The sequence below is a fragment of the Podarcis pityusensis genome, assembly GCF_964106645.2.
Source record: "Podarcis pityusensis genome assembly, chromosome: 14".
In the NCBI taxonomy this organism is placed as follows: Eukaryota; Metazoa; Chordata; class Lepidosauria; order Squamata; family Lacertidae; genus Podarcis; species Podarcis pityusensis.
The window spans coordinates 40848074-40860151 of NC_138039.1; the positions used below are offsets into that span (position 1 = coordinate 40848074).

The 12078-nt window shown below is 42.1% G+C and overlaps 1 protein-coding gene across 1 annotated transcript in view; it reads left to right on the forward strand.

Moving 5' to 3' along the window:
• Positions 1–9455, forward strand: part of FBN1 (fibrillin 1) — a 224960-nt gene extending 215505 nt beyond the window's left edge. The window contains exons 63-66 of the mRNA XM_080980203.1: positions 242–361; positions 3375–3606; positions 4314–4491; positions 8169–9455. Coding sequence (XP_080836329.1) covers positions 242–361; positions 3375–3606; positions 4314–4491; positions 8169–8558 — 920 coding nt within the window. The 3' untranslated portion in view covers positions 8559–9455. The remainder of the gene's footprint in view (positions 1–241; positions 362–3374; positions 3607–4313; positions 4492–8168) is intronic.
• Positions 9456–12078: the final 2623 nt, after the last annotated feature.

Below are 12078 nucleotides of genomic sequence, written 5' to 3' on the forward strand. Positions count from 1 at the left end.
AAATTGGTTAAGTTGCCTTTAGTGGGAAAGGCATGACACCCTGTCATTAAATGACAGCTGTTTTCCATTTAAAGGATGATACTGCCCATTGTGAGTTAAATCAATGCATGCGGGGAAAGCTGTTAACTCTTACACTATAATGCATACCCACAGATACAAGCAAATATTTGTGGAGTTGATTATGATACAGGTTTTCCTAGTGACTAGAGAAATAATTCAGAAATGTACTTTCATTTTATAGATGTTGATGAGTGTGATGGGAATCATCGATGCCAACATGGTTGCCAGAACATAATTGGAGGATACAGGTGCAGTTGCCCACAAGGATATCTCCAGCATTACCAGTGGAACCAGTGTGTCGGCAAGTCTCTTTTCTTATTGTCAGAGGAGACAAGATAGTTATGGGGTTAGATTGCGGTATTGTTTATTGTTGTTTGCGGCTTAATTTAGTAGGTTCAGAGGAAATTTCTGCACACTGGGTCAGCAATTTTGGGGGGCCCAGGGGCACATGTGCAAATTAAGAAACTCTCATGCACACCACACACACACACACACACACACTGCAGCCTGTTCTATTGCCTATAACAGAATGCTTCTTTCAAGCATAATTTTTGGGGAGGGACACTGTGGGTGCCAGGGAATGCCTCTGCTAGTGCTTGTGTATCTGTGGGTGCTGTTGGCAACCCTTGCTGTGTGCAGTCCTATAAAAGTCAACAATGGGTCTACATGTCCTTGTGAGTAGTTGAACAAGCTCCTTTACTCACCTGAAAAGCCCAGTGCACCATTAGTTATCTGTCACTCACTCCTTAGCCATTTATGTGAACTTTGCCATTGATGCCATCAGAGGAACTATTTTGGTGACAGTACATACCTTTGTCTATGAGCTACCCCCAAAATGCTTCGGACAGAGTGCACACAGAAGCACCATAATTTCAGCCCAGAATGGTGCTCATCTGCATTAGATTGCATAGGCTATTTGTGCATCCAATATACAGCCGGTGGACACAGTGAAGGTCATCCAATGTAATATGGATACATCTAGGAAGGTTCCTTATACCGAATCAGACCATTGGTCCATCTAACTCTACATTGTCTATGCTGACTGGCAGAGTGGCTCTCCAGTGTTTCAGACAGAATGCTTTCCAGCCCTGCAGGGGAAACCATAATTGAAGCTGGGACTTTCTGCATGCAAAGCTGATGCTCTGCTACTAAGCTACATTTGGCCGTTCCCCACTTAGGCCCTAGGGCGAATTAGTTGACAGAATTCAATCATGAAATGATTTTTAAGGACTTGATGTTTTTTACTTTGGTGTTCTTGTGAATAACAACTTTGATTAATCCACCACTTCAAGGCAATAGATGGATTGCTTACTGTGAGTGAGGTCTCCCATTTAAATGTTAACTTGATTTTTGTGGATCTTATGTTGACATCACATAAATGCATAGCTGTCAACTTTTCCCTTTTCTTGCGAGGAATCCTATTCGGAATAAGGGAATTTAAAAAAGGGAGACGTTGACAGCTATGCATAAATGCAAGTAGATCTGCCAGTGATCAACAGACGCATTAATACCTGTCAGGAAAAGCTTCCTATGGGCTTCACAAACAATCCATTGCTGTTTCCAAATGCCCTTTGAATTGTGTGTGTGGTTTGCTTTTTTAAAAAACTGTGCTAACAAACAAATTCATCTGTTCAAACCAGAGGCATTTTTGTTCCTTAAGCAACCTTTGGTGGTGCTCTGTGCCTCTGCGGCCCGGCTAGTAAAATTGCTCATGGAGAAAGTTACTGGTTACTTCCATTGGAGGGAGGGCGGGTTGGGTCCTTATGTGTTTTCAAAGTCATGGGAAACCACTTTCTTATTTTCATTATATTACTGCAGTGTAGCATGAATGTTCTAATTCCAATTTTTATTAGGAAATCCATCTAGAGGTATTTCTAGTATCTAATTCAATTGGTCCATCTGAGTTGCAGTTCTTTCCTGGAGATATGTATGGTGACTCATACTGTGAGAATCAACCATGTGCCTGCCATTGTTTGCTTTCAAAAGCATATAAAAATGCCTTTCCTTGTTATCATTGCGCTGCTCTAAGGGAGGTCTCTGGTTTTAATTATGCTTAGGAAAACTTGCTGACATTTTTACACAATCTTCCATTTGGGAATGTAGATGTTTCAGCTCCAACAAGGGAATTTGACAATTACTCAAAAGTTGCTTTCATTCTGGAAAGATTGGATTAGGAGGGGACATATGATTTAAATTAAAAATTTAATTTGCTCTTTCAAGCTTTTCTGATTTTAATATTGTTGGGAATGGGGTAGCCCCAAAGACAAGCGGGTATAGTGAGTGTCTCAAGTTATTTTGGAAAGTTCAAAATTCTTCTGTTCTTTCAAATGAACCTGATGTTTTCCAAGATGATACTGTTAGACCCTTTATGTAGCTGGAAAAAAGTTGGTGATGCTTTTGTCAGTTTTAAAATCAGATACAAGTATGTATCTGTGCCTTCTTATATGGTTAGCTTCACTGCTATCATCGTTTTCAGTTTTCTGTCCTTGCTCACATTTGCCTTCACTCTCAAATACATATACTTAAGTCATAAAAATCAAGGGAAATTAAAATGAATTTAGCTTCCCTGATTGCTGTGGCTGTTGGTGCTCTTTTTGCTACCCATGGATGTTGATCTAGAATTAGACCTAGTATAATGTAGTACAGGCATAGGCAAACTCGTCCCTCCAGATGTTTTGGGACTACAACTCGCATCACCCCTGACCACTGGTCCTGTTAGCTAGGGATGATGGGAGTTGTAGTCCCAAAACATCTGGAGGGCCAAGTTTGCCTATGCCTGATGTAGTAGGTTAGAGTCTAAGCTAAAGAGTCCCTGGTTCAGATCATACCTCTGCCACAAACTGTGCCCACCTGTCCACCCTGCCAGCTTAAGCTCAGCAGGGCTTTGGATATGATGGCTGAACTGACTTTTGGGTTGCATCCATAATTAATTGGTGAATTGGTTGATCATTTTTTTCTTTTCATAAGAAGTATTAATTTTAATGAACTGCTATTTGAAAAGTAGACTTAAAAACATGTTCGGTTGTGTAGAGATTATATTTGTATGCACTGGGATCAGGTGGCACATAAGATTAATTTGTAAATAATTAGAATAGCTAACTCTTAATTCAGGCTTGGATTACAGTACTGTACATGTTAGTTCACTGTAATGATTTAGCTGCTCCACCCAATTTAGACCATTGTGATTTCTAGTGGTAAGTATTTTTGGCTCCACCTTCTTTATCAGAAAACTCCATATCTGCTACAGTTGCTTTGTAAGAGAGATGTGCTTCACAATAATATAAATCTGAATCTCTAATCTGCTTCGGTTGCAGATGAAAACGAATGCCTCAGTGCCCATATTTGTGGTGGAGCGTCTTGTCACAACACTCTGGGGAGCTATAAATGCATGTGCCCTACTGGATATCAGTTTGAACAGTTCGGTGGAGGTTGCCAAGATGTCAATGAGTGTGGCTCTTCACAAGCCCCATGCAGCTACGGTTGCTCAAACACAGAAGGTGGTTATGTCTGTGGATGCCCACCTGGGTATTTCCGAATAGGACAAGGGTAAGAGGATTCTCACTTTGAAATGCACAGGTTCTAAATGCGGTAGCAGAAGATCTATAAGCATTTATCTGAGTTCATTGTAGACCAGCAGATGCTGCGGGTGAGTGAGCCGAGGAGAGAATATGGAGGCTACAAGGCTCCCATTATTTTCTGAAAGTTGTATCCGCAGCAGTGGTGAAGCAGTCATGAGGCAAACAAAAGAATTTGTATAATATGAGTTGGTTCATGAATGTATGCATGATCTTTCATCAGTTGATTACTCAGCACTTAATGACTCGCAGGTAAATGTGTGAGCTGCCTCTGTTCAAAACTATGTTTCGGCAGATAGTCGATGCATGAAGTGTTATTCTGCATGTGTAGCATGTATCTCTCTGTGTGTATGTAGGTGTGTGTACACACACACAATGCATGCATATACATCCATCCATACATGTACATGGTCTGGATTTGAGTGGGTTGTAAACAGTGAGGCCAGAGGGAAAGGAGATGCAAGAAGAATATAGAGTCAATGACCAATACATCATTGTCATTGGCTGCTGTTCATCACACTGCCCCCACTTTTCTTCATTTCATTGTCGTCTGACCCACTGTTTACAAATCCCCTTCCCCAACCATGAGTGTGTGTGTAGAGTTTGTTCCTAATGTTTTGCTACAGATTGTACTGAAAGTGTTGTGGCTGACGTTTTTCTGTCTTTTCCATTTCTTAGACATTGTGTTTCTGGAATGGGGCTAGGTAAGGGTCATGGCCAGGATCTATCTGCCAGCAGTGAAGTAGATGACAATTCACTTTCTCCAGAAGCATGCTATGACTGTAAGATCAATGGCTATCCTAAGAGGGGAAGGAAGCGACGAAGCACAAATGAAACAGATGCACTCGATGCAGAGGTAACTTACCATTCACCATTCCATTCCTGGGATGGGTAGGGTTTGTGTAACTTCAGAAGAGTCTTTCTGAGCCCAGTTCCTTCATTAACTTTTCAGCAGTATCACATGAGGTGACTTTACCACTTTAGGTTCATCTGGTTAAAGTTTTGAATTTGCTTTCACAATGCTCATGTTCACACATAATGTGCTGAGCACTCTACCTTCATTCCTCCCTTTGGATGAGCAGGTAAACAAACCATGAAGGAGATAGTTCATTAGCACGATACCTTCCTCCCTGGATCATCACAACTGCTAAGCTGACAACAAACAATGGTTTAAGGCAGGCTAGCAACAGTGGTTTCTTAGTGCAAAAGAAATCATGAGCCTCATGTATGAATCATACCACTGGTCCATCTGGCCACTTAGATATGTAGTGTAGATAACACAGGGTTGTTGTGCATCTATCCTGAGATTCATGTTTATACAGGTCCACCCTAATTGGCTAGCTGTTGTGTGACCATTCATAAGCAGAAGCCTAGTTCCTGAGACGCACTGATTTTGCTGTGGTCTATAAAAGCTCATGTCACATTAAGCCAATATGACTTCCAAACACTTGGAAGGGGTATGTTTATGTGAAAACGAAGCTCAGATGCTGTGGCAGCTGCATCTATCAGCGGGGGTCTTCTGATGTCGTTGCCAGTTTTGAGAGGGGTCAGCTTTCGTAGGCTTTCACTTACATGCTCATTTCCTGTGCAGTGTCAGCACTAAAAGTGCCACTCAGCTTTGGAGCAAGAAAGCTTTGTTGTATCAGATACTAGCATGTAGCTCATGCATTCAAGCAACCTGTTTGGTCTGTTAAATAGTTTTTGTCGTGGGCATGTGCAATGAGGGTGCTTCTTCTGTCCCCCAAAGGCATTTCCTTCCTCAAATAAGATGCATTTTGGCTGGAAGCCAAGTACCAAATTCAGCTCAGCATGGCCTGGAAGCTCAGACCAGCAGGAACTGACCATGAGATAATTGGAAAGAGCAGCAGAGTTTAGGTGACGAATAATTAGAATCAGAAAATAAATACTGTAGAGAAAAATCTGCTACAGCACTCAAACAGTTCCCTTTTCTCCCCAGTATTTTATTTTGCCAAATGATAGTAATAAAAATCATTTGACAGATTTGCAGAATAAAGCAATTTTTGGGAGATTTTCCTGCGGAAGCTCTTCTGACTGTCCAGTTCTTTAAACAATATAATCAGATGCAAACTTTACAGGCGCCTCAAACTGATCCTTATCGTAGCTTCTGAGAACCAAGCATAGTAATCAGCCTGTTGGATGATGGTGTATTCTCCAGTTGTTCTAACAACCATTAGCCAAAGGCCCGCATTTCCTTTAATTCTATTTCAAGAACTGTATATGTACTTTAGGACTCATCTTTTGCTCTGATCTAAATTATCTCATCCTTATTCCGATGAACAGGGATCAAAGAAGCAGAAAGTGCTAAGTGGTACAGAAAGTGACAAATGCAACAACTATTGCAGAATACCATGGCACCTTAAAAGTACAATTGCTTATGGGCTCCTCCGGCAGTTCTGGAAATCTGGAGCCTTCATGTTTGTGTTGTCAGTTCACAAAGAGGATGTGAGTGAGCTGGAGGCGCATGGTGAAATGTTGGGTGGTCACCCATGCTGTCTGGACTTCCAGCCAGTTAATACTTTTGGAGCTCTTGCTAAAGATCATTATGCCTTTGTCACATGTCCCTTGCAGTGGGCTCATAAGCCCTGCAGACTTGCATCTGTGGTGACGACTGGGTGTGATGCTTGGACCATGTGGTTATTGGGGAGGTCAGCATGCACAGTCCTGGGATTCATGTCATCAGTTTGATGTCTTACTTTTTGGAAGACATTAGTAGCTTGGCAGCTGCTTTTATCTTTATGATGCAATCTGGGGTGAGAGAGGCCAGGCACTGATATGTGTGTGATATGAGTGTGCCAAGATAAATCAATTGTGGCATTGGAACAAGGTGGCTCTTGTGATTATGAAGCCATTAGTCTCTAGGGCCATCATGGTGTTGGAGAGGTGTTGGTGTGCCTCTTCCAGGGTTGGTGCCCAAATGGGGTTGGTTCATCAAGGTACAAGTGGATATGGTTACCCTGGAGGCAAAGGTGAGTCACCACAGCAAGCATGATATTGGTGAATACTCTGTGAGAAGAGACCAGGCTGAACAGGAGAGTCTTGTACTGAAAGTGGTGAGGTCCTATTGGAAAGCTGAAGTATTTATGGTGGGCAGGCTGGATGAAAACATGGAGATAGGCATCCCAGAGGTCGACTGATGTGAGGAAGTTGTCATGGTGGATTCCCTGATTGATCCTGATTTTTTTTGTAAATCACTCATCAGTTTGGGAATTTGAAGTCCAGGACTGCTGCCAAGCTTTGCAGTCCTTTTTTGGCACCACAATGAAGATGCAGTAGATGTCGAAGAGCCATGTTAAGAAGATGTTGCACAGTCTCCCATATGATTTGGTTCTTGGTTTGGCCCCTGGGGGCTGGGGCTGGGACGAAGTGGGATTGTGGCAGGGCAAGGAACTCTATCCAGTATCCCTGAGAAGTGGTGTTGGGGTCCAGCAATCTGTCATTGCATTCCAGGAGGTAAAGGAGGACTTTAATCTGCCCCCCACTTGCCTGTTGGTAGCCAGATAATTTGTTCTGTTGATGGGTGTTATGGCGGGCTGGGGTGGAAGATCCAACATTACTACCTTGTGAGGACTTAGCGGCATGGCAAGGTTTGTTCCAGGAATACTTTGGTCAGTAGTCGTGTTATCTGTCCTTGGAGCTATAGTTCCACAAGAAACTGTGGATTGGTAGTGGGAGTAGCATCTTGAGCAGTGTTTTTCCTTTTCTTGTTTGACCAGGACCTTCCATTTATGCTTTGACTCAACAAGGATATCCTTAAGGGTGTCTTCACTAAAGAGCTTACAGTCTCTGAAGCCTGCTGTGGCTTGGTTGATTTTAGATGCTGTGTCCGCTTTCCAGTGTTTCAGCCATAACATTCTGCAGGCAACCACTTCTGCTGGCATGGTGTGTGCTGTGAACTGGGTTGCGGGCAAGGTAACATCTTCAACAAAGGCTGCTGATCTGGAGAGCTTAAGGAGTATCTTGCGGATTCCATCAGCGTCCTGCTGTGGATTGTTCAAGAGGTCATCAACCACTCTGGCAGGAGTAGACATAGGAGAAAGGGTGGGAGAAAGAAGGAAGCTATTGCTTCAGGGGGAGAGGGGCTTCAAGAACAAAGGAGAAGGCAATAGAGACGATTAAGCTGAGAAGAAGAAAGCAGGTGCTCGCTTTGTTCAGGAAGAAACAAAAAACTGGCTGTGAGCGAGGCCCATGCGTGTGGTGGGTAGCTCTATACCTCAGAGGACTAAGCTGGCCGAGGGACCCCATCAGGGACAGCCTGATTTTATGTTTATATTCTAACAAGACTCCTGCCCCAAGTCTCAGACAACCTCTGCATGGGCCTGCCAGGAGCCACCTACTTCCTGAACAGTTTGGTGTCCGGCAGGTGGAGCCAAAGCCCAACTCGGTACCCTAGGAAATATTCTGAGTAGCAAAATATTGTAGGCATCCCACATACTATCTGAATAGCTGGGATGGTTATTATGCATGTATGGAAAAGCTAGAAGAAATATATTAAAGCACTCTGTTCTTTCACAGGATCAGCCTGAGATGGAGACAGCAGTTAACCTTGCCAGCTGGGATATTGAAAAGCCAGCCACCCTTTCTTTCAACATCTCCGATCTTAATAACAAAGATCGCATCTTGAAACTGATCCCTGCTCTCACAACACTGACAAATCACAACCGATATTTAATAGACCATGGGAATGAAGGTGGTTTCTTTAGGATAAATCAGAAAGAAGGAGTAAGCTTCCTTCACTTAACAAAGAAGAAGCCAGTGCCTGGAACCTACTCATTACATATCAGTAGTATTCCGCTCTACAAAAAGAAGGAACTCAATCAGCTTGAAGATAAACATGACAAAGACTACCTCAGCGGTGAGCTAGGAGACAACCTGAAAATGAAAATTGAAATTTTGCTCCATTAATTCACGAGAGACCAAATAATTAAAGCCAAAGATAGCTAGGTGAGACTTGAATGTTTTATTTCCCAATAAGGTTCTCCATATCATAGGTACACTCCTTCATGAATACATTTGAACATGTGAGCACTATTCCATTTTGATGTAAGCAAGGTACAGGAAGAAAACTGTAGCTCACAACAACCACTTTCTCAGGCTTCTTGTAAGTATACTTACCTTGATATGCTGAATCTTGAATACCGGGACTGCTGTTGGAAGTTGGCCACCGATGCCGAGGCAATATCCTGTCAGCAGCGATGCAAGAAAACAAGCTCAATCAATGGATTCTTATGTTTTGTTTCTGTTTTTTAAAAAAATCTTAAAACCCGCTTCTCCAGCTACATCTTACTAGGTCAGCCGTTTATGATATCAAATTGGTGCTAGAAAATGTCCAACCTAGATTTTATAAATGCACTGTAATATATACACAACTTAGAAGCCAAAGAAATTGCAATTATTCCACCTAAATACATCAATCAACCAAAGTTTAGCTCAGTAGTTTATCTCAGTTATACCTATAATACAGTACATGTAAATTAAGTGTGTGTATACTGTAACCATGCTATTTTTATCCATGAAGCATTTGTAAACTAGAATAATAACACCCTTCATGTGAGGGTTTATAATGGTGCTTATAAGATCAACTACTTAACTGTATACACAAATCTGGTGATAACATTTCTGTGACAATCAAAATGCACTGGGGTCAATGGGGACCATTAAACATTCTCAGAAGTCACATGACACAGTGCCATCCATAGTTACACCGTGACATAATGTAACATGTCAAAGAGTACCTACCATCATTCATATCAACAAGGGTTCATTGTCAAATGTCACAATAAAACAGTTTTTTTTAGTTCATTCTGTGGCTTCATGTTCTTGCTAAAGTTACAGAAAACCCTATGAAAAGCTAGATTCATGTGCATCCTAATATTCATTTTTATGTTTAAATCGAAGAAAACTATTAATAAAAGCTACAAAATCCACATGGACAATTCAGTTTGCAGTTTGGTGGGGAAGAGTAGTGTACTGCGAATACTGCATTTACCAAAATAACCTGTACACCAATAATCTCTCTAAAAAGTATAAAACAATCATTTATCTCTAGAACTGAATCATTAGTAGTTCGGAATAAATATAACTGTTAATCCCAAAAATATTTAAACAAATTCAGGTTTTTATGGGTAGCCTTCTTGTTCCAAAGTGTATGCCAGTGTTTTCCCTCTTCAGAAAACAATTATGTTAAGAACTTATCATTATCATCCTCATCCTAGTTTAAATAATAATTGAGGTTGGCCTAATTCTAGTTCATTAGAGACAATCACATTATAATTTCTATTATTTCTACAAGAATATAAAGTCAACTGATGTACCTTTTCCAACCGTAAAATGTGCTGCTAATTGTATTGTCGCGTGCTGCCCCAATCTCTGAGTGGTGCAACATTCCAGGCTCTTACGCCAGGTTCATGTTACAGGTAGGTAGCCATGTTGGTCTGCCGTAGTCGAAACAAAATAAAAAAATCCCTTCCAGTAGCACCTTAGAGACCAAATAAGTTTGTTATTGGTATGAGCTTTCGTGTGCATGCACACTTCTTCAGATAGGATGCAAAATGAAAGTCAGACCCTGTTTAAAACTGCTAATCCTAGTGAACACAGTGAAGAGTCAAAATATTTTATTCCCTTTGTTAGGAATGGCTGATGGATTGAAGTTCCTGTTTTGAGTTGACATATGCATTCAGTTTGTTTCACTAGTATTACCAGTCCTGCTGAAATCTGAGGCTACCTTTAACATATCACCAGGTTCATGTTTGCTTTGAAATGAGGTACAGCAGAGACTCTGGTATATTCTATGATATATGGTTGTTTTTTACACATATATACAACCTGAGCCTGTGATGGAGCCTGTGATGGAGCAATTCACAGCATTAACACCCCAATAGAAATATATTTTTAAAAATTAAAAAATTGTCCAGTAGCACCTTAGAGACCAACGTAAGTTTGTTCTTGGTATGAGCTTTCGTAACAAACTTAGTTGGTCTCTAAGGTGCTACTGGACAATTTTTTATATATATTTCCACTGCGTCAGACCAACATGACTACCTACCTGAACCCCAGCAGAGTCTTGCTTCTCCCATAGCCACAGCCTTGGATTCCAGCAGAAATCAGACACGGCTCGCTCCTTGTCTTTCCATCCTGCAGTTTTGCTTCCAACTTCTAGCTCACATGACAGGGGAGGGAGGCCCACCCATTTGTCCTCTGGCCCAGAGCCACTCCATTTGTTACTTTAACAACCCATGCTTAGCAGGTGTTACCAGGCTGGCCTGGGTATTCCAGCAATGGAATCCATGTTGGATCCAGGAATTAGAAGAGGGACTCAGGCATATAGCCTAACCCCCACCAAAAAGAGACCCCTCATAACAGTACCATGCTTGCAATATTCCAGATCATCAATAACTGTTTTTTGGATGTTGCTTCTCTATCCTCCTATCTACCAGGGTTCAGTTGCAACGAGAGCAATTTACCAGTCTGTTCTTTCATTCCTGAACTAAAAAATCTTCAAATACAGCAGCATGCAAGGATTTGCACCTATGTCTCTGTCCAATCGTTTGTCAGCTTTGATCATTCCAATCACCTATTGCAGTGTTTGCAAGACCCAGCTATCGGCTGAAAGGAGAAGAGAGCCTTTTTTCCATTCTGCTCACCACCCACTCCAAATTGGTGACTGATACTGCCAAAATTGGCAACACTAAATATATGTTGGAACTGACTGGATAGTCCCAGTCCAGTGACTGGAACTGGGCTTACAGCTTTGGGGGCTGGACTTGGGTGCTTACACAGGAATTGGGCATACAGCACCTTTTGGGGTATTCTGTTCTTGCAACAGCTGTCTGTCTGCATGAGGGGATCCACTATAAATGGGAAGGTTTGTATTTATGAGCAGCCTTTCTTCCTAAATGCCAAATAAAATTTCTCTTATAAGCTCGTTTCCCCACCCTCCAGCAGGGACACAACCAGTGGTGGCGCCTGCCCACACAAGCATCCCAATGGGGTGGCCGCTTGTGAGTGTCCCAATGGGGGTGGCGCCCGCAGCAATGTCACCCCCCTCAGGGTTGGCACCCGGGACGGTCCACCCCCCCCGTCCCTCTTCCTCTGCCAGTGGACACCTTTGTGTCTCGTGTGAACTGGGGAAGATCGAGGGGTGTCTACAAATAATGATAGTCAACTGTTAAGTCATTTGGCTTGCTCTTCCCTCTGATCAGCTGCTTCACAACTGCTTGGTCTATGGGAGGGGACAGCAAGACAAGTCAGGATGAAGACTTTTTTTTGCCTGAAACCTATTGCTGGAAATTAAATGGGGGGTTGATTTGTACAGATGCCCAGTGTACATTTTGCATTGCAATATAAACATTAGTAGTGTATATACACCTACATATCTATCTATCCATATCTCCTCTAGTTATAAATCATAAGATCTCCCACATCA